This window comes from Eubalaena glacialis, chromosome 15 (assembly GCF_028564815.1).
Source record: "Eubalaena glacialis isolate mEubGla1 chromosome 15, mEubGla1.1.hap2.+ XY, whole genome shotgun sequence".
Lineage (NCBI taxonomy): Eukaryota > Metazoa > Chordata > Mammalia > Artiodactyla > Balaenidae > Eubalaena > Eubalaena glacialis.
Genome location: NC_083730.1, coordinates 29,121,780 through 29,149,004, shown reverse-complemented (window position 1 = coordinate 29,149,004; position 27,225 = coordinate 29,121,780). Strand labels below are relative to the sequence as shown.

General features: G+C 43.3%; 1 protein-coding gene across 1 annotated transcript in view; it reads left to right on the top strand.

Moving 5' to 3' along the window:
* SLC14A2 (solute carrier family 14 member 2) overlaps window positions 1-27,225 on the top strand; it is a 111,374-nt gene that overhangs the window by 49,656 nt on the left and 34,493 nt on the right. The window contains exons 2-6 of the mRNA XM_061170229.1: window positions 4,391-4,581; window positions 13,171-13,351; window positions 14,335-14,524; window positions 18,934-19,062; window positions 23,510-23,702. Coding sequence (XP_061026212.1) covers window positions 4,402-4,581; window positions 13,171-13,351; window positions 14,335-14,524; window positions 18,934-19,062; window positions 23,510-23,702 — 873 coding nt within the window. The 5' untranslated portion in view covers window positions 4,391-4,401. The remainder of the gene's footprint in view (window positions 1-4,390; window positions 4,582-13,170; window positions 13,352-14,334; window positions 14,525-18,933; window positions 19,063-23,509; window positions 23,703-27,225) is intronic.

The following is a 27,225-nucleotide window of genomic DNA, read 5'->3' as shown; positions in this document are numbered from 1 at the left end:
AAGAAGAATTTCAAAATTAGTACAGTAGAGTGGAAGCCACGCTTTCTGATGTTGGGAGGTGAACTGGGGTCCAAGTATATGGACTGAGAACTCACAGTCTGGCTTCTAACACCCAGCTTCGCCTTTGTTGCTGGCTGACTCTGGCTCCAGCAGGCCCACAACTGGGATTTCCTGGCACAAAACAGGTGTGTATTTTTTCAGGCATTTCCTTGGCTGGAGTGTTCGCCTCCCTCTTGCCTGCTCAGCCAAGTCCTAACATGAAAGCCTGGGCTGCTCTCCCTGAGGCTGGGAGGTTGGGGAACTGCCCTGTGCTTCGACAGCAGCCCCTGCGTCCCCCCAACCCTGCCCCACTTTCCCTCCACACTGACAGTCTGCTGCCTCTCTCCCTGCCTCTCTACCGCCCAAGCGGCAGCTCCGTGCCCCCTGGAGTAGCCTAAGGGCACACAGTAGGTATTCAACAGGGAGCTTCTTCAAAGAGGAGGGAGGGCCCAGTCTGTCCGGGGAGCCCCCTTGCGGAACGTTGAGGCCTGGCTTTTTGGAGAGATAGGAGGCTGATCCAAACAGCCATTTCTGTCCACATTTCTGAGAGAGAAGAGGAGGTGCGGGCAGCCAAGGAGAGCGTTCTCACGCCAAGCAGATAATTATGTGTTCTTGGAAGCAGGTTTAATGGACTGGCTCAGAACTGAGCTGGGAATGGGCTCTGAGGCCTGCAGCCTTCTGACGGGACGTGGCTCGGGCAGCGATTTCACCGTCCAGTTTTAACAAGTGGCCAACGCCTTATGGAAACTTTTGAAAGGCATTCTGTTTCAGACCAGCCAGCTTGCACTTCATCTGGTTGCTTTATCCATCTTTCCCTTCAATTTGGGAGCACACGAAAGGAGGAAAATAAAAATCACTGAGCACCTACTGTGTGCCAAGAACCAAGTCAGCAGTTTCACTGTCCTAAGAACCCATTAAAGAGGGAGAGACAGAGGCCCATGCAGCACCTCCTGGCAGAGAAAAGAGTGAAGCTGGGCATCTCAGCTTCCACAGCCTTTGCTCTTTCCAAACAGTGACCTCCTCTTTACAAGGCCATTTTTGCTGCACATCTCGCCCCTACCCCAAAGCCAAAATTCCCCCATTTGAACAGGATAAACATTCCCATGGCAAAGGAACGCTGTGTTCCCCAGAGGAGATGCAATCACGTTGTTCCTGCCGAGGTTATGTGGGCTTATGAAATAGGACACTGGGCTGAGGGCCTGGCCCCGGGCTGGAGGGCTGCCCGCCTCCTCCGCCTCCCCCAGCTGTGCCCTGCAAGGCAGTTGGAGTAATAGAAGGAGCCCAGGGTGGGAAACTGGGTCTAATCTTGACTCTGCAGCAAACTGCTGGTTTCCCTGGGTCTCTGCTCCCTGTAGCCATCACAAGCCAGCAAGTTTGCTTCAGAAAGTTCAGAGAGTTACATCCACGTGAGAAACAACTCTTGTTTTGCTTTCCTGGGCCTTGATTTCTCCATCGGTAATTGGGAATATTATCTGCATACAGGAGGGACTCAAAGGAAGAGAAGATGGAGCCTTTTTGGAGACACTCTGGAGAGTACTTCCATTGTGCAAGCATTCATTCTTTCCATAATTATTAAACATATATTGAGGGTTTATTATGTGTCAGGCTTTCTGCTGAGCAATGCAAATACAGAAATCAACAAGGTAACAGGCCCTGTTCTTAAAGGGCTCATAATATATACACACATTTTTCATCAAAAAAATATATAAATGTTTGAAGTCCCACAGTTAGAAAACAATTCCTGCTCCTGTACTCCTGAGCCACATCACTATGATTTTTATCGTATTTCCTTGATTATATAATATACATCTTTCTCATATTTTAACATTTCTTAAATCAGGGTGCAACCTGCAATTTTAATTGGCAGCATTTTCTTCTTTCTTGGTTATACACAAAACAATGATATATCTTACAGTTGATAACAGATTCAATGAAATATATTTGGGGAAAAAACTTATTTTTCAACTGGATTTTTAATGTAATTCACAGCCACTGAATTTAATACACGATTTTTCCAGAACATTTCTTGTTCATTCAGATATGTAGTGTCATGCAGATCGTGTGTCTAGATATCTCACTGCCCCTCACGTTTTCAACTAGGTGACTTGGAAGGAATCATACCAACAGGCCGGGATGCTGTATCACCTCTTGGCCACCAGAGGGAGAGAGTGCATTGGGAAGGGACAGATTCTTAGGCTTGCGGGCTTTCCCTCTCCTAAACCTTTCCAGGGTGCCCCCTCCAGGGCAGTCTGAAACTCACTGAAACGCCACCTGCAAGGTCAGAATAGAGGAAAGGCCCTCTTTCAGAGCCATGGCAGAATGAGAAAGAGGAGTTTGTTGGATCTGAATGATGTTTGCTGACCCACGCTAAAAATCAGCCATGGTTTAAATGAGCTCTTCCTGGGAATGAAGACAAGTGCTAGACACAGCAGAGTTTTGCCTCAAAGTGCAGAGCTGGTGGGCAGCCCCACACCTTCTTAAACCATTCAACACCTGAGACCCACGGTGATTTGTAAAGTTCCCCCACTCTAGCAGTTACCTGTAGCCTTCCACCCTTCCTTCCCCCTTTTCTTCCTTCCCTCCTTCTCCTTCACTTAACTACTTATTTATCGAATACCTACTATGTGCCAGACTCTATGCTAGGAGCTGGGATACAACAGTATAAGGAAAAATACTGGGTCCCATGAGAACATGTGACACGAGACCATCAGGGAAGGCATCACTGATAGCTGATAATTGACACAAAGGGAAAAGTAGGAGTCATCCAGGTAAAGAGTGAGGGAGAAGCCTCCCAGGCAGATGGACCAGCATTTGCAGAGACCCTGAGGTAGAAAGTGCTAGAAGGAGGCCAGTGTGGAGCCCAGAGATGAGGGGCAGGAGAAGCACAGGGCAGGCTAAAGCATAGACGAACTCGGTGATGCAGAGCCTTGAGCACCACGTTAAAGATGTGGCTTTCCCTCTGTAGCCATTGAAGGGATTTAATCAGGAAACAGACATGAGTAGACTTGAGTGTTAATATGACAATTCTGACTGCCTGTGGAGCACGGCTTGGAGGAGAAATCTGAGAAGAGGTAGAGGTGATCATTTGAGAGTTATTGGAGAAGTGACAAGAAGTAATGACAACTAAGTGGTGATACTGTACATCAAGGTGTATTTTAGAGATAGAATTACTGGATTTGGAGAGTGGAAGAGAAGGGAGCATGAAGTTTGACTCCTGAGTTGTCTGAAGGAGCAGCTTGGAAGGGGGAGGGGACTTTTCCTGGGATGGGCCCCTTTGAGGGAGGAGGACAGGACTTGGGAAGGTAACATTATGAGTTGTCTCAGTGTATTAAGTTTAAGCTGCTTCTGGAACCTCTACATGCAAGTATGAAGTAAAGAATTAAATCTATGAATCTAGTGCTCAAAACTGGGCTAGAAATGTTAGATTTGGGAGTTACAGGTGTATAGATGGAAGGTTAACCCACGGCAGCACGGATCAATGAGGAAAACTCTAGCTCAGAGTTTCATTCCATGAGACTGTGTGCAGATCCAAAACCACCTCCCAAATAAGCAATAAAGTCAAAGTCAAGGAAGACGTAATTGAGCTGGAGGAGGCCGAAGAAGAATGGCTGAGACAGGAAGAGGAGAAGTACAGAACTACCCGGGGGCAGCCGGACTAAACTGGAAACTAAGGACGCTGGGCAGAGGTTGTTCTAAAACCAAGTCCTGGCATAAGTCCTGGCCCAGTGGTGAAAGGAAAAGGAGCCCCACATGGAGGGACCGGTGCACATAGCCTCCAAGAGATCATACCAGAACTGCTTACTGCTCCTGGGGAAGGGGAGGGGGGAGGAGCTGGAAAGGGCACTGAGGGCAGAGGGGAGAGAGGGGGCACTGCAGGCCAACTGTCAGCAACATAAGCTGCACAGCAACTAAGAAAACAAATTTCTCTTAGACCCCCATTTGGTTGGAAGACCCAGATCCACATGTATGTATCAAGGGGAAAATATATGTACAACTAATTACCACAATAAGAGAGTACAATGGATGATATGAAAGGTAGAGAAAAAATATTTTAGTGATCAGAAAAAAAAAAAAGAGATCTAGTTAGATCTAGATCTAACTGGGTGGTCAGGGAAATCTGCACAGAAGAAATGGACTTTCTTCTGGACTTGGAAGAATGGGGGGATTTTGAAAGGTACAGGTCACGTGGGTTGAGGAATGGCTTCAGGCCCCTCTGGTAGCCCAAGAGACTGGAGGAGTAGGTCCCTTGTGTCAGGACAGACCTCAGTCCTCCTGGGACCTCCATCCAGCCTTGGTCAAGTCCCTGAGGCCCCATCCTGACTCACCTGTTCTTTCCCTTTCCTTTCACCAGTCGCATGATCCATGAGTGGCCACCGCATGGAAGAGATGTCTGACACTCACACTCACAGCAGTCCTCTCCTGGCAGAACCTCCTTCCAGCAGGCACAAACTCTACGAGTCAGAGTTTACCAGCCCTAGCTGGCCCTCAAGCCCCCAGGATACACACCCGGCCCTGCCCCTCCTGGAAATGCCTGAAGAAAAGGTGAGGAACGTCCCTCCCAGGGTGTTTCCCAGGTGGGTGGTGGGAGGAAGAGTGTAGAAAGATGCTGCTCTCCCAGCACATGTGACCTAATGCCATGGAAGTGTCGCCTAATGCCCATGGAAGTGGGGAGATTCTGCCCCCCATACGTGCTCACACCCACAATCAGCCCTACTTGGCCTTAGATGGAAAATGTGGCTCTGTGTGTGACGTGATTTTAAGGACAAGTAGAGAATGCACACACACACATACCAGTCTTCCAACCAGTCCCCAAAATCTTTCCCCTTACACTTGCTCCCTTGAATTACTCTACTATCTCCAAAAGGAAGCCCATTCAAACACAGGCCTTTAGCACTCCTTGGACCCAGCAGCACCGAGGCAGCCTGGCTAGCTACTGATTCAGTGGAAGAGGACCCAAGACTGCTTAGGTTTTTTAATGAGATGTAATTCAGGTACCGTAAAATTCACGCCTTTAAAGTATACATTACACTGTTTTTTAGCATATTTACAAAACTGTGCAAACATCATCATTATCTAATTCCAGAATATTTTTATCACCTCAAAAAGAAAATCCATACTCATTAGCAGTCAGTCCTCATTCCATCCTCCCCCCAACCCCTGGCAACCACCAATCTACTTTCTGTCCCTATGGATTTGCCTATTCTGTACCTTTCATATAAATGGAATCATATAATATGTGGCCTTTTATGGTTGGTTTCATTCATTTAGCATAATGTTTTTGGGTTCTTTCAGTAGATCATTCCTTTTTATGGCCAAATAATATTTCATTGTATGAATATACTGTATTTTATTTATCCATCAGCTGATGGACATTTGGGTTGTTTCTGCTTTGAGGTTGTATAAGTAGTAATCCTACTATAAGCATCTGTGTAGAAGTTTTTGTGTGGACACGTTTCTATTTTTCTTGGGTATATACCTAGAAGTGGTATTTCTGGGTCATATTGTAAATCTGTGTTTAACATTTTAACGAACTGCCAAACTGTTTTCCAAAGTGGCTGCATTAGTGTATATTCTCACCAGCAATGTGCACATCGTGCCACTACACCTCCTCACCAAAATGTGTTGTTGTCTTTTTTGTTACAGCCTAGGTGAATGTGAAGTGGCATCTCATTGTGATTTTGATTAGCATTTCCCTAATGGCAAATGATGTCGAACATCTTTTCATGTGCTTACTGGCCACTTGTGTATCTTCTTTGGAAAAATGTCTTTTCAAACCTTTTGCCCATTTTTTAAATTGGGTTATTGGTCTTTTTATTGTAGAGTTGTAATCATTCTTTTTATATTCTGGATATTAGACCCTTCCCAGATATATAATTTGCAAATAATTTCTCCCGCTCTGTAGGTTGTCTTTTCACTTTCTTGATAGTGTCCTTAGAAGCAGAGTTTTTAATTCTGATTAAGTCCAATTTATCTATTTTTTCTTTGATTGCTTATGGTTTTGGTGTCATATGCAAGAAACCATTTTCTTATCCAAGGTCACAAAGATTTACTCCAATGTTTTAATCTAAGGGTTTTATAGTTTTAGCTCTTACATGTAAGTCTTTTATCCATTTTGAGTTCCTTTCTGTATATGATATTAAGTAGGGGTCCAATTTTAATATTTTACCAAGTGGATATCCACTTGTCCCAGAATCATTTGTTAAAAAGATTATCCTTCCTCCACTGAATTGTCTTGATATTCCTATCAACAATCAATTGACCATAAATGTATGGGTTTGTTTCTGGACTCTCATTTCTATTGAACTGATTTATATGTTTATCCTTATGGCAATACCACACCACCTTGATCACTGTAGCTTTGTAGTAAGTTTTGAAATCAGAAAGTATGAGTTCTCCAACTTTGTTCTTTTTTTTCAAGATTGTTGTATCTATTCTGAGATCCTTAAATTTCCATATGAATTTTAGGATCCAACTTTCAATTTCTGAAAAAAAAATAAAACAAAAAGGCAACTGGCATTTTGATAGGGATTGTGTTAAATCTATAGATCAATTTGGAGAATATTGTCATCTTAACAATATTAAGTCTTCCAGTCCTTGGACATAGGTTATCTTTCCTTTTATTGAGTTTTTAATTTCTTTCAATGATGTTTTGTAGTTTTTAAGTGTACAGTCTTGCACCTCTTTTGTTAAACTCATTCCAAAATATTTGATTCTTTTTCATGCTGCATAAATAGAATTGTTTTCTTAATCTTATTTTTCGATTGTTCATTGCCAATGTATAGAAATAAATTTGTTTTTGTATATTGATTGTCTATCCTGCAAACTTGCTGAACTCATTCATTATCTCTAATAGTTTTTTTGTAGATTCCTTAAGGATTTTATGTATAAAAGGATGTTCCATCTTCAAATAGAGATAGTTTAAATTCTTTCTTTCCAATACGGGTCCCTTTTGTCTGTTTTTTTCTTACCTAATTCCTCTGGCTAGAACTTCCAGTACAATGTTGAATAGTAGTGACAAGAGCACACATCTTTCTCTTGTTCCTGATCTTAGAGGTAAAGCATCCAGTCTTTCACCATTAAGTTTGATATTAGCTGTGGGTTTTTATTATTAGGTTGAGGAACTTCCTTTCTATTCCTAGTTTGTTGATTGTTTTTTATCAGTAAGGTTGCTTAATTTTTCAAATGGTTTTTCTGTGTTTATCAAGATAATCATGTGAGTTTTTTTCTTTATTCTATTAAACAATCTGTTGATAGTTTTTATAGGTTGAAACAGCCTCAAATTCTTAGAATTCTCTTTTGGTCATAATCTTTTTTATATCCTGCTTGGATTTGTTTTGCTAGTATTTTGTTAAGGATGTTTGCATCTATATTCATAAAGCATATTGGTCTATAATTTTCTTTCTTGTGATTACTTTGTCTGGTTTTGATATCAAGATAATAGTAGCCTCATAGAATGTGTTAAGAAGTGTTCCCTTCTCTTCTACTCTTTAGAAGATATTGGTATTAATTCTTTAAACATTTGGTGCAATTCACAAGTGAAGCCACCGGGACTTGGGGTTTTGTGGGAAATTTTGGTTTGGTTTGGTTTGGTTTTTAACTAATTCAGTTGCTTTACTTTGTTATGAGTCAATTCAGATTTTCTATTTCTTCCTGAGTCAGTTTTGGTAGTGTGTGTCTTTCTAAGAATTTATACGGTTCATCTAGGTTATCTAATTTGTTAGCATACAATTATTAATTTCTTTATAATCCACTTCCTTATAATCCTTTCTTTTTCTTTAAAGTTGGTAGTAATGTACCCTCTTTCATTTCTGATTCTAGTTATTTCAATCTGCTCTTTTTTTCTTTGTCAAACTAGTTAAAAGTTTGTCAATTTTGATCTTTCCAAAGAACCAACTTTTCCTTCCTTCTACTTGCTTTGGGTTTAATTCACTGTTATTTTTCTAGTTTCTTAAAGTGAAAGGTTAGGTTGTTGAGATATTTCTTCTTTTTTAACATAGGTATTTATAATTACAAATTTCACTCTACTCACTGATTTAGCTGCATCCCATAAGTTTTGGTGTGTTGTGGTTTTGTTTTCATTCATCTCAATGAATGAAATATTTTCCAATTTCTCTTCTGATTTCCTCTCTGATCCATGGATTATTTAGGAGTGTGTTGTTTAATTTCCACATATTTTCCAAATATCCTTCTATGTTTGATTTCTAATTTCACTCCACTGTGACCAGAGAACATATTGTGAATGATTTCAATCCCTTTACTGATATTTTTATCAGTAAAAATGTTTTACTTATTTTATGGCCTAGCATGGTCTATATTGGAGAAGGTTCCATGTGCACTATAAAAGGTATATTCTGCTATTGCTGGGTGAAGTGTTCTATAGATATGTATTAGGTCTAGTTAGTTTATAGTGTTGTTCAAGTCTTCTATTTCCTTGATCTTCTGTCTAGTTATTCTATCCATTTTTTCAAGTGGAGTATAGAAGTCTCCAATTATTATTATTGAGTTGACTTTTCCTCCCTTCAATTCTGCCAACTTCTGCTTCATGTATTTTGGGGCTTTGTTAGGCATGTAAGTGTTTATAATTCTTATATCTTCTTCATAGACTGATCCTTTTATCATTAAAATTGTCTTTCTTACTCTCTAGTAACAATTTTTGTCTTAGCAAAAGGTCTATTTTGCTGATCTTAGTATAGTCACTCCAGCTTTTTTTTTTTTTGGTAACGGTTTGCACAATATATCTTTTTCCATCCTTACAATATATTTACATATTTGAATATAAATTGTGTCTCTTGTAGACAAGATATAGTTGTATAAATTTTTAAATTCCGTTCTGCCAATTTCTGTCTTTTAACTGAAGTGTGAATCCATTTATATTTAATTTAGTTACTGATAAGGCAGGATTTATGCCTGCCATTTTGCTATGTGTTTTCTGTCTTTTTTCTGTTTCTCTATTATTTCACTACTCCATCTTTTGTCTTAAACAGATATTTTCTAGTGTATCATTTTAATTCTTCTGTCATTATTTTCTATATGTTTCTAGTTATTTTCTGAGTAGTTGCCCTAGATATTACAATTAAACATCTTAATTTATAACAATCTAGCTTGGATTAAAACCCACTTAATTACAATATTATCCAAAAGCTGTGTTCCTATGTAGCTCTATCCCCACCTCCTTTGTGCTGTTACTGTCATACAAATTACATCTTTATACATTGTATGCCCACCAACACAGACTTACAATTGTTTTATGAAGTTGTCTTTACATCAGAAGGGGAAAAAGAGAATTACCAAAAATACATTTAAACTGCCTATTATATTTACCTATGTAGTTACCTTTACCAATGCTCTTTATTTCTTCTTGAGATACTAGTGTCCTTCTTAGTGTCCTTTCATATCAGCCTGAAGGACTCATTTTAATATTTCTCATAGGCAGGTCTACTAGCAATAAATTCTCTCAGTCTTCATTTATCTCAGAATGTGTTAATTTCTCCTTCATTTTTAAAAAACTGTTTTGCTGAATATAGAATTCTTGATTGACAGTCTTTCTTTCAGCACTTTCAATATGTCATTCCACTGCCTTCTGACCTCCATGGTTTCTGAAATTGGGTGTTAATTCTATTGAGGATTTCTTGTATGTAATGACTTGATTCACTCTTGCTGCTTTCAAGAGTCTATACAAAATTACTCTTGTCTTTGACTTTTAATAGTTTATGATATGTCTAGGTGAAGATCTCTTTGAGTTTATCCTACTGGAAGTTTGTTGAACTACTTGGATGTGTCTATTACTGATTTTCATCAAATTTGGGAAGTTTTCAAATATTCCTGCCCCTTTCTCTCTCCTTCCCTTCTGGAATGCCCATTATGCATATGGTGGTACACTTGATGGGTCCCACAGGTCTCTGAGGCTGTGTTCATTTTTCATCTTTCTGTTTTCTTTCTGTTCCTCAGATTGGATAATCTCAATTGACTTGCCTTTAGGTTTTCTGATTCTTTCTTCTGAGTGCTCCAAGCTGCTGTTGAGCTACTCTAGCAAATTTTTCATTTCCATTTTTATACCTTTCAACTTCAGGATTTCTATTTGTTTCTTTTTTATAATTTCCTGTTTATTGATAATCTCTATTTAGTGAGATTGTTCTCACATTTCTCATACTCTCCTTTAGTTTTTAAACATGGTTTTCTTTTGTTCCCTGATGATATTTTAAGGTGATTTTAAATCTTTGTTTAATAAGTCTGGCCTTCCTCAGGGACAGTTCCTATTGATTGCTTTATTTCCCTTGTCTCATACTTTCTTGTTTCTTTGCATGTCTCATAATTGTTTGTTAAAAAACTGGATGTCTTAAATAATGTGACAACTCTGGAAATCAGATTCTTCCCTCTCCCCAGGGTTTGTCATTGCTGGCTTGTTTGTTTAATGGCTTTTCTGGACTAGTTCTGGAAAGTCTTTATTCTTTTGTCATTTGTAGCCACTGAAATCTCTGCTCAGTCAGCTTAAAGTTTAGCTAATTATTGGACAGAGATTTCCTTAAATGCTTGGGATCAGTAAGCTTCTCAGTCTTTGCCAAGGAGAGCTGTCTGTGTGTTGGGACATCTTCAACACTTCAAAACCTAGGCAGTTTTCAACTCCACCTAGCCTTTAATTTCTGCTTACATAGAGATTCAAACTCAGCCAGAGGTGAGAGCTTAGGGCATTCTCAGGTCTTTCTTGAGCATACACACTGTCCTGGGCATGTGCAAGCCCTACACATGCATGAGGTGTTCTAGATTCACAGCAATATGCCCAAGCCTTTTAAAGCCCCCTTTGGACATCTCATTCCCCAGTTTTTCCTTTTAAGCTTTTTGATTAGCTTCTTGTTTTCCTCAACTATTATCCACCACCTCTGGCACATTTTTTTCCAGTGTTCTCATTGCCTTAATGGAGGAGAGAATTTGAGGAGGTCCTCACTTCACCATTTCTACTGACATCTTCAAGACATTTAAGTTTTGATGCAGTGATGAGGTTAGAGAAATCTGTAGACCATCAGTATACAATAGTAACATAATATGAGCCACACATGTAAGTTTAAATTTATATTAAATACATTTTAAAAAGTAAAAAGAAAAAGCAGGTGAAATTAATTTATTTTACTTTATTTTTTATTGAAGTATAGTTGATTTACAATGTTGTGTTAGTTTCAGATATACAGCACAGTGATTCTGTTATATATATAACTATATATATATTATTGTTCAGTTTATATATATATATATATATATATATATATATATATATATATATATATATATATATGTTCTTTTTCAGATTCTTTTCCCTTATAGGTTATTACAAAATATTGAATATAGTTCTCTGGGCTATATAGTAGGTCCTTGTTGGTTATCTATTTTATATATAGTAATGTATATATGTTAATCCAAACTAACCATCCCTCCCCCCACTTCCCCCTTGGTAACCATAAGTCTATTTTCTAAGTGTGTGAGTCTATTTCTGTTTTGTATATAAGTTCCTTTGCATTATTTTTTCTTTAGATTCCACATATGAGCAATATCATATATTTGTCTTTCTCTGACTGACTTACCTCATCTAGTATGATAATCTCAAGGTCCATCCATGTTGCTGCAAATGACATTATTTCATTCTTTCTTATGGCTGAGTAATATTCCATTGTATAAATATACCACATCTTCTTTGTCTATTCATCTGTTGATGGACACTTAGGTTGCTTCCATGTCTTGGCCATTGTAAATAGTGCTGCAATGAACATTGGGGTGCATGTATCTTTTTGAATTATGTTTTTCCCCATATATATACCTAGGATTGGGATTGAAGGATCATATGGTAGCTCTGTTTTTAGTTTTTTCAGGAACCTCCATACTATTCTCCATAGTGGCTACACCAGTTTACATTCCCACCAACAGTGTAGGAGGGTTCCCTTTTCTCGACACCCTCTCCAGCATTTATTATTTGTAGACTTTTTGATGATGGCCATTCTGACTGGTGTGAGGTGATACCTTATTGTAGTTTTCATTTGCATTTCTCTTATAATTAGTGATGTTGAGCATCTTTTATGTGCCCTTTGGCCATCTGTATTAATCAGGTGAAATTAATTTTAATAATATATTTTATTGAGCCTAATATATATGAATATATTATTATTTTAATATTTAATCAATATAAAGTATCACTGAGATCTTTTACACATTCTTTTTTCGTACTAAACCTTCAAAACCTACTTCGAGCACATCTCAGTTCAGATTAGCCACATTTTAAGTGCCAAGAGCCACATGGATACTATATCAGAAAACACAGTTTTAGAGCAAGGAGTCCTGACCCAGGTGTCCATAGACAAGATTGATGGGGATATGAACTTGGATGGAAAAAATAATTTATCTTTATTTTCACTAACCTCCAATGAACTTTAGCATTTACTTCAATTATAAATATAAGCAAAGAACAACAGCCATATTAGTAGTACCTGAGATTTTTGTCATCGTCACATGATTGGGTTCCCAAAGCAAACTGAGTCTGAGATGGAGAGTTGGATGTAAGAAGTTTACTGGGGTGTGTCCTTGGGGTCAATACTTGTAGAGAAGGAAAGGCAGCAGAATTAGGCAGAAGTTGGGCTGTGATGCAGTCACAATAAAGGCCTCAGGTGAGCCTACGGTGAGTTCTGGTGCTAGAATGGCCCTATAGAGTTGTCCTGAGTTGTCATCCCACATAGTCACTCATCAGTACTTTAAAAGTATAATTGGTATTGGATCTGCTGCCCCTATATGCATAGCAGGGTTTTTTTTTTTAATACTGTGATAACTGCATTTCAATATAATTGGTTTTCATTGCAATCTTATTTATTTTATTCATTTACAAACATTCTGGAAGGAAGTCCACAGGCCTACCAAACTGCCAAAAGGGATCCATGGCACAAAAAGTTAAGAACCCTGCTATGAGGAACGTGTAGAAGTCCTGGGAAGAGCAGGCCTGCGTGGGGCACTCTAGACAGCATTGCACAATGGACATTTATTTGTCTCATGATCCTCTATCTTTATCAAAAAATCTGAACATCTTCCCTACCCCCAAATGCCCCTGCTCTCAAACAGCTATATTATTTGATGTTTTGTCATGGCTTCTCCTTAAAGGATCTTCGGTCATCCAGCGAAGACAGCCACATTGTGAAGATTGAAAAACCCAATGAAAAAGGTAGAAGAAGAGAAAGTGGGGCATCCCCTCAGGGCTCTTTGGGCCAAGGGGGCATCAGCCTCTTTCAAGCTGTGGGCTACCTCACAGGCGAGATGAAGGAATGCAGGAGCTGGCTGAAAGGTAGGCCAATGCCCAGGGCAGAAGCAGCCAGGCCAGGCCAGGGAGCCAGCCCGCCCTCTGGCTTGGACTGAGGAAGCTGCTCCCACACTCACCCATGGCAGGGCCCCCACATTTGAGGTGCTCCAGGTCAGGGCTGGCTCTGGGTGGCCGTAATGTATCCTACTACCTGAATTCCCATGGTTTCAGAATTCAGTGCATTCCACTGATTTTAGTTCTTTGCAAATTCTTCACTCCTACATGGAATAGATATAGGACAACCACATTAGCAACGTAGAAGCCATTTTCAAACAAACTGAATGGTCATTCCTTCACTTATTCCACAGCCATTTTTTATGTGCCAAGAAAATATTGGTCTCACCCTCCCCAATGTTCCAGATTCTTCCCTTTTAACATCATTCTTCTCCTAGTTTCCCTAAACTAAATGTTGCAACAAATATCCCTACCATACCCTCCCCCACCTGCCCCCCACTTGTATATGTTGTCCTGGAAACCAAACCAGAGAATGAGACAGAATGCATGTCAATACTCAATGTCAATACATAACTCAATGCTGATTTCACAGCTGGGCTAAAATCATTTCTTTCCCAGCCTTTTTTTCTCCAGACTATATTCTTTGCTGCTCAGATACCAGCCCTCAACTGAGTCATACAGCTCTACACAAAAAGAGTTTCCTTCCCTCCCCACCTCTTCCTTTGGACCAATAAATTTCCCTTGGAATGTTCCTGGGGCTTCCTTACCAACCAAGCCGATGGCTGGAATAGCGTTAAATTGGTCTCAGCATGGTGCCTCAGTCTGTATGGCAAAACTGACACCACTGTGGACTGATTGTCAGGCCACGCAGAGATTCGGGCTGGGCACCAGGCTGAATGAGGGAAAATGTCCTGGCTAGTGCATCCCTGTCTGCCTTGGTTGCCTCGCCAGCCAGTGGTCCAGCAGGGAAGCACAGGCTGAACCCTGTTGATGACTCTGCCTATCTCTTTCAGATAAGCCCCTGGCCTTCCAGTTCACAGACTGGGTTCTGAGGGGGGCCGCTCAGGTGATGTTCGTCAACAACCCTCTCAGCGGACTCATCATCTTCATAGGGCTCCTGATCCAGAATCCCTGGTGGACAATTGCTGGGGCTCTGGGGACAGTGGTGTCAACTTTAACTGCCCTTGTCTTGAGCCAGGACAAGTGAGTTCCTCTCTCTGAGGGTCTTGGGTTCTTGGGATAGACAGGTGGAGAAGTGTTTACTTGAGTGACCTTATCCTAGTATCAGCCAACCACAGTCTCCTGAGTATCAGCTTTAAACATGTCACTGGAGTTCTTTACACAGTTAAACTTCTCCTAAGTTCACAGCAAGTGACAGTACCAGGCTCCATCTGACTGTAGAGACTTCTGGAAACACTCCCTCAAAGGCAGGTGCAGAGGAACACTTAAGCTGCTCTTCCTTCATGGAGCCTACAATCTAGTTGAGGGAGATAAGACTAACAGACAAGAAATGTCTCAGAATAATACAAGACAGTGTATACTGGAGAGCTCAGAGAAGGCAGACCTCATTAAGTGTTGGGAAGCTTAGAGAGGGCAGCCTTGAGCTAGTAACATTGATGTGGGAGAGAGGAAGGCGAGAGGAGAGGGCAGTGAGGGGGTGGGGAGGTGGCATGGAGAAGGGAACAACAGGAGCTGAGAGCGGGCAGGTTGCGGGGAGGGCAGCTCTGCACCGGTGGCCACAAAGCCCAGTAATAACAACAAGTGCATTTTAGAGAACGGGACCATTTCCTCAGACTTTGCCATATGTTATTCCAATGGTTCCCAAACTTTCCTGATGGCCAGAAACACCTGGAGTGATTGTTAAGAAATATAGTTTCTCAGCACCACCCCAGTCCCCCTCCCTCCCAGAGATATTCCCATTCAGTGGATCTGGAGGTGGGCGGTGTTTTAAACAAGATTCTCCTGGGTACTTCTGATGATCAGAGAGGTCTGGGAATGCCCACAGTCGCAGCTTTTTTTAAATTTGGCGGTCACCAATTCATTTGTAGATCATGAATTTTTAAAAACAAGATTTTTTTAAATTAAAATAATAGAATAAAATAAAACAGATTAGAGTAATCCATATGTAGTAAAGGTAAATATTATTTGTGAAATTTTTGTTTCAATCATGTTGGGTGTGTGGGGGGGGTGAGAGAGAGAGAGAAAGAGAGAGAGAGAAAAACTGGGCCATACTATAAAATATGAACACATTCCTTCCTTACCATGCAGTACTGTCAAAAATATTTAAAAGCACTGTCGTGCCTTGTTACCTGTGATTCTTCCCGCCACTTCACAAGGCAGACAGTGAAGGTAAGAGGGTCCACGTTTTGCAAGTGAGAGAAAGAAGGCCAGGAGGAGTAAGGCGCTCACGGAAGGAGCCACAGCCAGTGGATGGCAGGGTTCTGGCTGGGACACGTGGCCTGCGTCTTCTAGGCTGGAGGTCAGTGCTCTCCCTGGCACGTGGGCAGAGTGGACAGCAGAGCCGGGGGCCCCTGGTTACCCCAGAGCCTGGAGAGTGCTCCAAGTTGCTTGTGTTATAACCAACGCTGCACTCCTCCAGCCCCCCTGACATTCCAGCTCCACCAAGGCACAGGCGTGGGTCGACTTGTCTCCCATGAGAAGTGTCAGTGCCCCTCTAAGGTGGCCTTGGGGGACCATGCCAATTCTAGCTGGGAGGCCATACGAGATCAGATGAATAAGAGGCTGAATTCTTTGGGGTGTAGGTCTGGTAGGTGACAGAAGAAATGGGCTCCAGCCAGGATTTGTGTCTCTGTTTCAAGCAGTGGGTTCCCTATTCCTTGCTGCCACTCACCTACAGCCTCACGGACAGCTGGCATAGAAATAGCCTCTGACAGGATCAGCTCTTGTCCTACTGTTCCATCACTGTTCGCCAAAACTCCCCTGAGGTGAACTCCATCCAGCCCATCTACAGGTCACCTTCAAGAAGCCTGTGTCCCTTCCTGCTCTGACAGTCTAATTCGCCAACTTCCCTCCTGACCATAATTCACTGGAAAACTTGCCAAGCCATTCAAAGAGTTGCTCCATGGACTCTTTTTTTGCTCCCAGTTTTATGAGGGAAACTCACACATTCCCTGCCTAATCTTCCCAAATATCCTGATTAAGAATCTAAGACAAGTGTGCATTAGCTAAAAACCCAATCCCTCAGCTTGGTTTCCAAAGCCTTCTCTGACGGGCCTCACCCAACCTACCACGTAGCATCACACTCTTCCCAACTGAGCACTTTTGCTTCGGCCTAACTAATCCTACCCTTCCTGCAAATCCCTCCTCCTCCAGGGAGCCACCCCTGACTACCCCAGTGCTCTCTGAACCCTCATTTCTCTCTGAAAAACCACAGAACTTACCCCTTACTATCTTGGATCATTCTCTGCTTTCTGAGTCTTCTCTCCCTGGCTATGTTCAGAACAGGAAGTCCATCTCAGATGTTCCATATTCTACCATGGTGCCTGGAAAAGATTCCAGCCTCATTGCTGGTAGGTCAGTGCCATGTTCTACATCATAGGCTCAAAGCTCTAGGCACCTTACATGACATGTGTACACGCACATCCTTCTGAGGAGCCCCAATTTCACCACTGTCCCAAGTGAACCACTGATGCAGCTGCATATCCTAGTCATAACCTCTACCACCCCCCTCCACCATCCCTACTCGCCTACCCCCAGAGCCCCTACCTCTTCTCCTTGTCCACCACTCCTGCTTCCCCCCACCCCCTCTCCCCAACCCTTACTTGTACTACCCCACCCCCACTAGCCCGAGACAGCCCTTTACCACTGCAGCCTCAAGCTCAGCAACATGATGCCGCAGTGTCCTTCTGGAACATGGTCCTAGTGAAGGTCTTTTGGGCATTGAGGTTGAACCTAATTTTATATTTTTGTTGGTCAGGGCAGGGATGGGGATGTGAGGCAATGGGTCTCCTTTTGACAATCAAGCCAGAAGCCACCAACGTTTTGATAGAGAAGGGTTCTGGGAGGGGACTCCCTACGGGGAGGGGCAGCTATGGAGGCAGCCGATAGATGTCTCCCTAATTTTATCTCCCCTGGATTCCCTCATTTTATTCCTGCTATTCCTATACACCCAGCCACTGGGGCTGAGGTTCTCCCCCAGTATGGGTCATCAGTCTCTGCTCAGTTTGCCTGAAGCAACTGGTATTAAAACTAAAAATGTACTAAATTCTAACATGGAACAGAAATGAGAAAATATAGAGAAAATGCAAACACACTTAAAAATAATGATTCTTCCCCAAGCACAGGTTTCTCAGGTAGTTATTCTAGTCCTGAGGAGATTCTGAACTCCAGTGGTCTTCCCTGCCGCCCCGTTCTTTCTCAGCCCCCTGCCTGCCCCCAGCTGCCCCATATCTTCCTGGCCTTGGAGCAGCTAAAGACCCAGCTGTCCCATGTCCCATACAAGTGTCCCCACACAAGTGCCCCATGTTCAGCTTTTCTTGTTAGAAACTGTCTAGAGATGCTCTCCCACCCTCTCCCCTGCTCCCACTCCCCTAATCTAGCTGAGCTGATCTCCTGGTCACTCCAGAGCTGAAGGTTCCCCTATTCCACACCTAAGCTGTGGCCTCTGCCAGGCAGGAGCCTCCTCTGGCTAGAGCTCCCTTCCTCCACCATAGGGCACCATGCTTCCAGGTGCCTCCGCCTACAAAACAGTCAGTATCTGTGGTAGGATTTAACACACACTCACATCCATTCATCAACTGCTTGCCTAGAACGCTCCGCTCCGTGCACCAGACACTGTTGACTGTTGTTGACACTGACATCAGATAAGCTTTGACCTCAGGCAACTTTCAGTGGAGGGCAGGGCAGACCACAGCACACAAAGCTTATTCTCTGCAGGGGCCTTGCAATGTGATTTGTCCAGGCCCGTCCCTCACCCCATTCCCCTCTCCCCTTACCCAGCAGAGCAATGGGAAAGGTCAAGGGCAGTGTTTATTTGGATCAGGAAGAGAAGTTTAGGTGCATACAGGCATCTCTGATGAAGCAGAAGGAGACTCAAGCTTGGATTCTATGGTGCCTCTGGGCCCTCCTGCTGTGCCGTGGGGAAGGGCATGGGCATCACAGCGGACTCGGCTTGTGCACTCTGTGGCCAACTTCAGAGACAGGGAAAGCGGCCAGATTCAGACAATTACAGTGTCACACAATGCAGTCAGAACACACTCTCTCCTCCTCCCTGCCTCCCTCCTTCCTCATTCTGTACTGTCTCTTTCACACATACACACACACACACACACACACACACACACACCCCTTCCCCGTGACGCACCTCAGGTTTCTCTTAGATTTCCCTCTATATCAAGCAGTCTAGACTCCCCTGAGAAGCAAAGGGGAGCTTAGACACAGACAAAGTGCATTATTTAATTCTAGATCAGCAAGGGTAATCAAGGTGTGTGTGTGTGTGTGTGTGTGTGTGTGTATGTGATCTAGAAATGTGCCGACAGCTGTGTGACTACCCTATATTCATTGACTAAGCTGACTTTTTTCTGTGAGCACCAGGAGGAACAGACCCAGTAAGTGCCAACAAATTCACACAGTACCTCTGTTTTCAACCCCAGGTCCGCCATCGCCTCGGGTCTCCATGGGTACAATGGGATGCTGGTGGGAATGCTGATAGCTGTGTTCTCCGAGAAGTTAGACTATTACTGGTGGCTTCTGCTTCCTGTGACCTTCACAGCCATGTCCTGGTGAGGCACCTCCTTCTTTCCGCTCTCGGACCTACAGGGCCCCAAGGTGCTGTGTCTGACACTGTTGTGGGGCCCAGTGTCTTCATAGTCAACCTGGTTTGTCTTTGTCTCGCAAGAGTCCATGAGTTGAGTCTCAACACAAGAGGATCATTTTGAGTTTGGAATAACACGGACCTTTCAAAGAGCAAACACTACATTTTTTTTACTGTGCTGATAACCTCCTCTGAATGATAGGCTTAGTAATAAAGGCTAACATTTATTGAGTATTTTCTACATGCCAGGCACAGTGCTAGGCAAGGGAGGACTATTACTGTTACCAATTTACAGAAGGGAAGGCTAAGGCATGCAGAGGCTATGCAACCTGCCCCAGATGATGAACCAAGAGTCTGCACTATTCAACTCCAGCCTACATGGGAATCGTCTATCCCGTGGCCTAACCAAGACCCAAAAGCTGAAACTCACTTGTGATAGAATCAGAGAGCTTTCTAAAACAAAATGTCTATATTTAAAGCATAGAATCTTTGAACAAGAAGCATCAGTTGAGGTCTTGCTGTGCATTTGCCTCATTTTTCAGAAGGAATAAAAAAGTCAAGATGAAGGGTGTTAGGAACAAATAGACCTTTTACACATGTAATGCTCAGTTCACTTGAACCTACAGTGGGTCTATAGCGTCAAAGGGTCTGGTCGCACCCACTGTCACATGGTGGCAGGAAGCCTGAGGGGAGCCCATGTCCCCCCAACCCCTGAACTCTACCACTCTCTGACATGCCCATTGATTTTTAACATCTTTCCTTGGTTTCAAAGTCTGGAGTTACTAAAACCAGTTAGTTTAATTTAGTTTAAGTGCTGTTCCATTACTTTTTAGGAGTGTTTGCAAATAAATTACTACATTAAGCATTCTGGGCAATTTACGTTTCTTCTTAGGATTTCTTCGTTAATCTATCAGGACAAAATGCTAACACAGTCATTTCTGTGGGGATTTCCTTAATGTCCCCCACACGCCACGCCTGAGGAGGAGGAGAACTTGTCTTCATTTGCATACATTTGGTTTATAACTACATAGATTAAGCCCCTCAGACACAGTGCACTGGGTGGCAGTGTGTCTACCGTACCCCCATCGCCACCCTCACTTCCCAATTTAAAGTGAAAAAAAAAAGAAAAAAAACATTGGGCCCCTACGCTGGCTGAGCTCTGTGCTACTACCCGGGCACTTCACGAATCCACTCATGCAATCCTGGAAATCCAATCCACAGCGTAGGTACTAAGTAGTGCTGGAGTTATCCAACAAACAAAAATTTGCTGAGGGCCTTCTATGTGCAGAGACTATTCTAGATGTCAGGGAGAGCTGTGAGCAAGAGAAAGTCTCCGTCCTCTGGGAGCTGACATTCTTCTTGGCAAAGATAGAAATAAACTCATCAATTTTTCAGTAAAAAGATCATTTCAAGATGTGATAAGTGCTTTGAGGAAAGCAAAATGGGGCAAACGGGACAAAGAATGATCCCAGACTTGGGTGGTCAGGGAAGGCCACTTTGAAGAGGAGACATTTGAACTGTCACCTAAATAAGAAAGTACCTGCCATCTGAAGATCTGGGTGAAGTATATTGCAGGCAGAACCAGTGGCATATGCAGACACCAACTGGAGAAGTATGATGTGTTCAAGAAACAAGACCAGAGGGGCTGAAGCTCAGTGAATGAAGGAGGGGTAGCAGGAGGTGAGGGCAGATGTAGATGATGGCCAAGGCCCATACACCTTGTGGATCTAGTAAGCCTTTCTTTTAATTGAAGTATAGTTGCTGTACAATATAAGTTATAGGTGTACAATATAGTGATTCACAATTTTTAAAGGTTATACTCCATTTATAGTTATTATAAGATTGGTTATATTCCCCGTGTTGTACAATATATCCTTGTAGCTTATTTTGTACCTAATAGTTTGTACCTCTCCAGCAAGCCTTTTGATTTTTTTTTTAATTTTTATTTATTTATTTATTTATTTTTGGCTGTGTTGGGTCTTTGTTTCTATGCGAGGGCTTTCTCTAGTTGCGGCAAGTGGGGGCCACTCTTCATCGCAGTGCGCGGGCCTCTCATTATTGCGGCCTCTCTTGTTGCGGAGCACAGGCTCCAGACGCGCAGGCTCAGTAATTGTGGCTCACGGGCCCAGTTGCTCCACGGCATGTGGGATCCTCCCAGACCGGGGCTCGAACCCATGTCCCCTGCATTGGCAGGCAGACTCTCAACCACTGCGCCACCAGGGAAGCCCAGCCTTTTGATTTTTACAACTGTGATGAGAAGCAGTTAAAGGGTTTTAAGCAGAGGAGTGATAGGATGTGGTTTAAATTTAAACAAATCACTCTGCTGGCAGTGTGGAGAATGGATTTTAGCTGGAGCAGGAGTGGACGCTAGAAGCACAGTTAGGAGTCTGCTGCAATAACCCACAGAGGACAGGAATGCTTTGACCAGGGTGATGTCCATGAAGGTGAAGAGAAGTGGTTGGGCTTGGGGTATATTTTAAGGAAGGTAGAGGCAACAGGACTTTCTGAGAGGCTGTGGAGTTTGGGGGTGGGGATGAAGGAAGACTCAGTGCACTCCTATAATTTGCCTGAGCACCTGGGTTGACGGAGGAGATGGAAAGAAACACCAGTTGATGGTGAGGGACAGGACACAAGTCAAGAGTTCTGTTTGGACATATTAAACTTCAGCCTTCTGAGTAGAGATGCTGAGAAAGAAATTGGATGTGCAAATCTGGCACTTAGTGATCTGGTCAAGATTAGGAAGGCAGAAGCATATAGAAGATATTTCATCCTTGAAACTAAAGGTTATCACCCAGGAAGAGAGGATTCAAAAAGAGAAGATCCAAGACAGAGCTGCAGGATCTTCCAATATTTAGATGCCTGGCAGAAGAGCGGAAGAACCACTGAAGGGGACTTGAGAAGGAGCAGCTGGAGAGCAACTAAGTGCAGTGTCGTGGTAGCCCTGACAGAAGGTGTTTCGATCCAGGCGGAGGATCCAACTGTCAAATGAAAGGGGCAGAGAATGACCACGGCAAGAGAGATGTCATCGGTGAACTGGACAAAAGCCATTTCTGTGGTGTGGTGAGAACATCCACCTGATTGGAGTGGATTTAGGAAAGAATGGGAGTAGAAAAACTGGGGACAACAAAGATAGACTAGTTTTGAGGAATAGTGTTGTGCAGGGGGCAGAGAAAAGGGGCAATATTTGGAGCAGAAATCAGAAAGGGGGAGGATTTTTAAGGTAGAAGGTACTAGAACGCATTATGTATTTATGAGAGTGACGTGGAGAAAAAGGAGAGGTTGAAGCTGCAGGAGAGAAAGGAGAGAATTGCAAGAACGAAGTCTTTGAGAGACTGGATCCCAAAGTACAAGGAAAAGAATTGGCCTGATAAGGGAGCAAGGACACTTCCATTATATGAAAAAGGCAGAGAGGCAGAGTCTGTGGGAACAAAGCAGTCGGAGTATGAATCTTATGGTCGGGAAAATGAAGCATTTCTCATCTTGTCATTTCTGTTTTCTTAATGGAGTAAAGGAAGGTGGTTAGCTGAAACTAAAGGGAAGCAGAAAGTGAAGAATGGAGGAGAAAGGAGAAAATGCAAAATTGTTGTCTCAGCAAGTTGGAGAGTTAATTTGCTAGGGACGTATAGTAGGGGTTTCAGGCAGTCTTAAATGCCCATTTGAGATTCATCGTCCTTAATTAAAAGTGAGCCAATCAACCGCATCACATGAGTTCAAGTTTTGTCCTGCAGCTTACTGCCTGTGGGAGATGTAGAGTGTTGGGTGCCAGGTGGATGGCTGTTTCAGAGGAAACTGAGGCTAAGGAAGGTTAATTTCCTAACGCAGCTCACTCAGCCTGTAATTGTAGGAGTTAGGATTTGCACCTTGCTCCATCTTTCTCCAGAATCCACTCTCTCCCCAAGGAAGACACCAAGAAGACAGAGGACACAATCAGCTGAAGGTTTCATTTTCACACGGTGGCTCCCAGCATAATTCCAAGTACTTCAGCTGAATTGCTATATTCGTAGCAGCCTCCTCTTAGAAGGTTATTTCAAGCATATATTCTAAATGTTATCACAGCCCAGGATACATCGTGATGTACATTGTAATGATCCAAAGGCAATACATGACATTTTGTAAGGATTAGATTTTGTTTAGTTTTCTTGGTTTAAGAAATAAGGAAATATATAAATTATTTTATAACATTTTCTATTGAAAACAAGTTATAAGACTTTTAAATTTTGTTTCCCAAAGATGTAGACTTATATTGAACACCTTATTTCCAGTCCCAGGTAAATGGACCACTCAAGTCTCAAGGGAGCCAGGAATGGCTGTGCCAAGGAGAGGGGACAGTGAGTGGTCCAGTGACCAGAGCTGACTAGACAGTATAGGCTGAAGGATGAGCGCAGCAATTAATCCTTTGTCCCTTCCATCTCCAGCCCTGTCTTTTCTAGTGCCTTGAGTTCCATCTTCAGCAAGTGGGACCTCCCGGTCTTCACACTGCCCTTCAACATCGCAGTGACCCTGTACTTGGCGGCCACGGGCCACTACAACCCCTTCTTCCCCACGACGCTGGTGGAGCCCGTGTCTTCAGTGCCGAACATCACCTGGTCAGAGATTGAGATGTCTTTGGTAAGTCACCAGTGGCAGGTGTGTGGGGCCCTGTTTCCACTGCAGACCGTCTCACTCACCACTTTGTGGATTACTCAGGCTCTCATCTTCTCTAGATGCACCTCCAGCAGATGTTGGGTCTTAGCAGAGAGGAGGACAGGAAACGGTCGCTGCCACCTCCATATGTTCTTTCAATGAACCCCAACTGGAGACCTTATTTGTGTTGGGCACTTTATCAGACACTGGGAATACATGGAGAATAAAACAACATCCCTGACATCATGACCCCTACACTCTGCACAGGGAAACAGATAATAAACAAGTTTACAGATAAAGGTTAAGTTGACAATACAGAACGGTGGGATTAAGGGGAAAATATTAAATAAAACAGATAGTTGGGTGAAGGGTCAGGACACTAAAATAATGTTTAAAATTAAGATTTTAAAGATATTATCAATAGAAGATGGTGTTAAATTTTTGTGTATTTTCCATATCAGTGGTTCTCAAGCAGGAGTGATTTTTGCCCTCCTGGGGAGCGCAAATGTCTGCAGAAATGTTATAATTATCAAGACTGGGGAGAAAGGGTGCCACTGGCATCTAGTGGGTAGAGGCGAGGGATGCTGCTAGATATCCCACAATGCACAGGTCAGCCCCCGCCCCACAACAAAGAATTAACCAGCCCAAAATGTCAGTAATTCCAAAGTTGAGAAACCCTGCTTTATATTCTATCGCACATGTGCATATTCATTTATTCTACTGATCTCTAGACATCAGAGATCAAGGGATATAATAAAAACCTAACATAAGATTAGATATATAGAATTGTAAAATTTTGCCCTTGTTAATGAATATAGAGATAGCTAACAGCTTACACTAAAGCAAGTTTATTATGTATCAGACACTGTTCCAAGCCCTTAGCTTACTAACTCATTTAACCCTCATCATAACCCAATACTGTAAGTACTATCATCATCCCCTTTTACAGATGGGAAAACCAAGGCACAGAGAGGGTTAGATCCTCGAGGTCAAACTGTAGCTAGTGCCTCAAATATTGTTCACAAAATCTGATTTCTGAGCCCTCCCCACCCAACCAAGTCCTTTGTCTAGATGTGCTTAAACCTCTTTGTGGCCCTGGTGCCAGGCAGACACCAGGTGGGGTGGACAGCACAGGTCCTGCAGCATCAGCCAAACTCTGAGCCTGAACCTGTCAGAAAAGGAAAGGCTCCTCTGCCCCTCATGGCAAACACTGCTGCCAACAATGCCAAACCTTTTTCAAGTTTTTGTCTTTTTAAAAGCTTTACCTGAGGCTGAGGTTAGAATGGGATCAGAGGCAGGATTAGGGTCTAAATTCAAGACAATGGAAAAGACAGAGCCCTGCATTTAAGCAAAAGCCCACCTTCTCAAATGGAAAACTGCTGGGGTCAGAGCAGGGATGAAACTAACTTTGAATCATCAATGATCAGCCATCTGGCGACTAGACACACGGCCTCAGGGGCACAACCTGCTATCCCTGAGCCCTACGGGTGAGGCTGGTCTGAGTGACAGCCACAGGGACATGTGGCACTGCCAGAGAGAAAGGGCCACCAAGCCCCCCACCCACCCTGCACGGTGAGGCTGTACTGTCCTGTGCTGAGGGGACCAGAGTGGAGACAGCCACACAGAAGAGGTACCTCTTGTCCATCTTCAAAACAAACAGTTAAAAAGTGGTAGGAGCCAAATCCAGATACCCTGAGGCCCAAGCTCACCCTCTGAACTCCCCACCACCACCACTCTGACCACTGGCTCCTTTTCTTCTGCACATCCAGATCTGAGTTTTGAAGAATCAATGCCATTTCCCTCTTTCTCTTCAAAACAATGAGGGGAGTGACTTCTGTTTTGTTTAACCAGCTTGTTGTTGTTACACAAGGATTATCCGGAGTACATAGGAGGCCGGTCCTTAGTAAATTTCCACCACACACCTGACTGCACTTCGCACCAGGGTATTGGCTGTGGCCCGGAGCGCAGCTTGGAGGGACCAGGGCCACCATTCGCCAGGCTGAAATTTGGAACCCGGCAGAGCTTCATTCTAAACCCAGGCTTCACTCCAAAGCAGCTTGTCCCCTCATTCTTCTCATTCTTGCCTGCTTGGGCTTTAAACCTGGGTTCCCAGTTGGGAAGGTGGGAGTCGGATTCCCCGCAGCATCCTGCATTCCTCAGATGTAGGAAAGTCATGGAATATTTACTGAGTAGATTTCCAACCTGTTCCCACTCTGAAGCTGAGGTCCCTGGACTGGTACAAAGGGTTTTCAGGGTTTCTTTAAATAAGACGGGGCCCCCACCCTATGATTCCTTGCAGAAGTCTATAGACTCTGGCCCAAATAGTGCTTGGTGATTAAAAGGTCACCCATTCGGAGACAAGAAGGGACATAGTTTAAAAGCTCTCTGGGACTCCTCAAATTCTCTAAAGAAATCAGACTGACTCCAGAATTAAGTCAAGTTGTTAAAAAGAACAAAATTTCATCAAAGGGAGAAATGCAATGCACTCCCAACATCTACAGTAGATTGTCTGTAGCTAATCCATTGGTCCCCAAGCTCTGTTGTACATTAGAGTCACCAGAGGCCCCAGCCATGCCTCCTGACCCACCACACCAGTTAAAACAGAATGTCTGGGGAGGGGCCAGACATCAACATTTTTTAAAAAGACCTTTAGGGGATTCCAATGTGCACAAAGTTTGGAAACCACTGAGCTAATCAACACATATCTATTAACCACCTGTTATGGGCCCAGGTAAAGGAGCCCTGTCCTCAAAAGGGTCATGTGAGCTGGTAATGGAGAAAGGAGTTGGCAGAATCTTAAAGCTGGAAGACAGTCTGTTAGGACAGCCTCCTCATCTTACGGAGGAGGCCACCAGAGCCCAGATGAGGAGGCGACATGCCAGCGGCTACACAATGACCTCCTGCAGAGCCCCCTAAAAGCTAGAGCTCTCGACTCCCAAGCCAGTCCTCTTCCTGCCCTGTCAATCTCCCTCCTTTCTTTTTGCCCTCAAAGAACTTTTTGCCAAAGTGTGGGTGGTTCAGCTAGGGCAAAAAAAAGGCAATCTAACATCACTGCCAAATCAATCATCTGCAATTGCAGCACCACCCAATGACTCTCAGGCCCAGGGATTTGGGGCTCCGTGCTGTTCTCCAGATGTTGCTTGTGCTACCTTTCTGCAATGCTCCTCCAGAGCAGGGGAAGTGGCTTCTCCTCCTTCCCGGGGTCCCACCATTCCCCAGGTAGCACTGAATGTGAGGCAGCCACCAGTAGACTAGGGGTCAAGCTCAGAGGCTCTAGCCTGGGCTTGGCCACCATGAGCTGGGTGACCTTTGGTCAAATCATTCATCAAAATGGCCTAGAATATTTCCAAAATTCCTGGAATATTTCTAGAATTTCAGAAGGTCTAGAGGAAATCCCCTAGTGCCTGAAACCCCCAATGGCAATCCAGGGAGGTATCCTCTAGTCCCCTCAAAGCAAAAGCCATGTGTCCCTCAGAAGCACCTGTGTCCGGCCTCTGTGTTGGGGGAC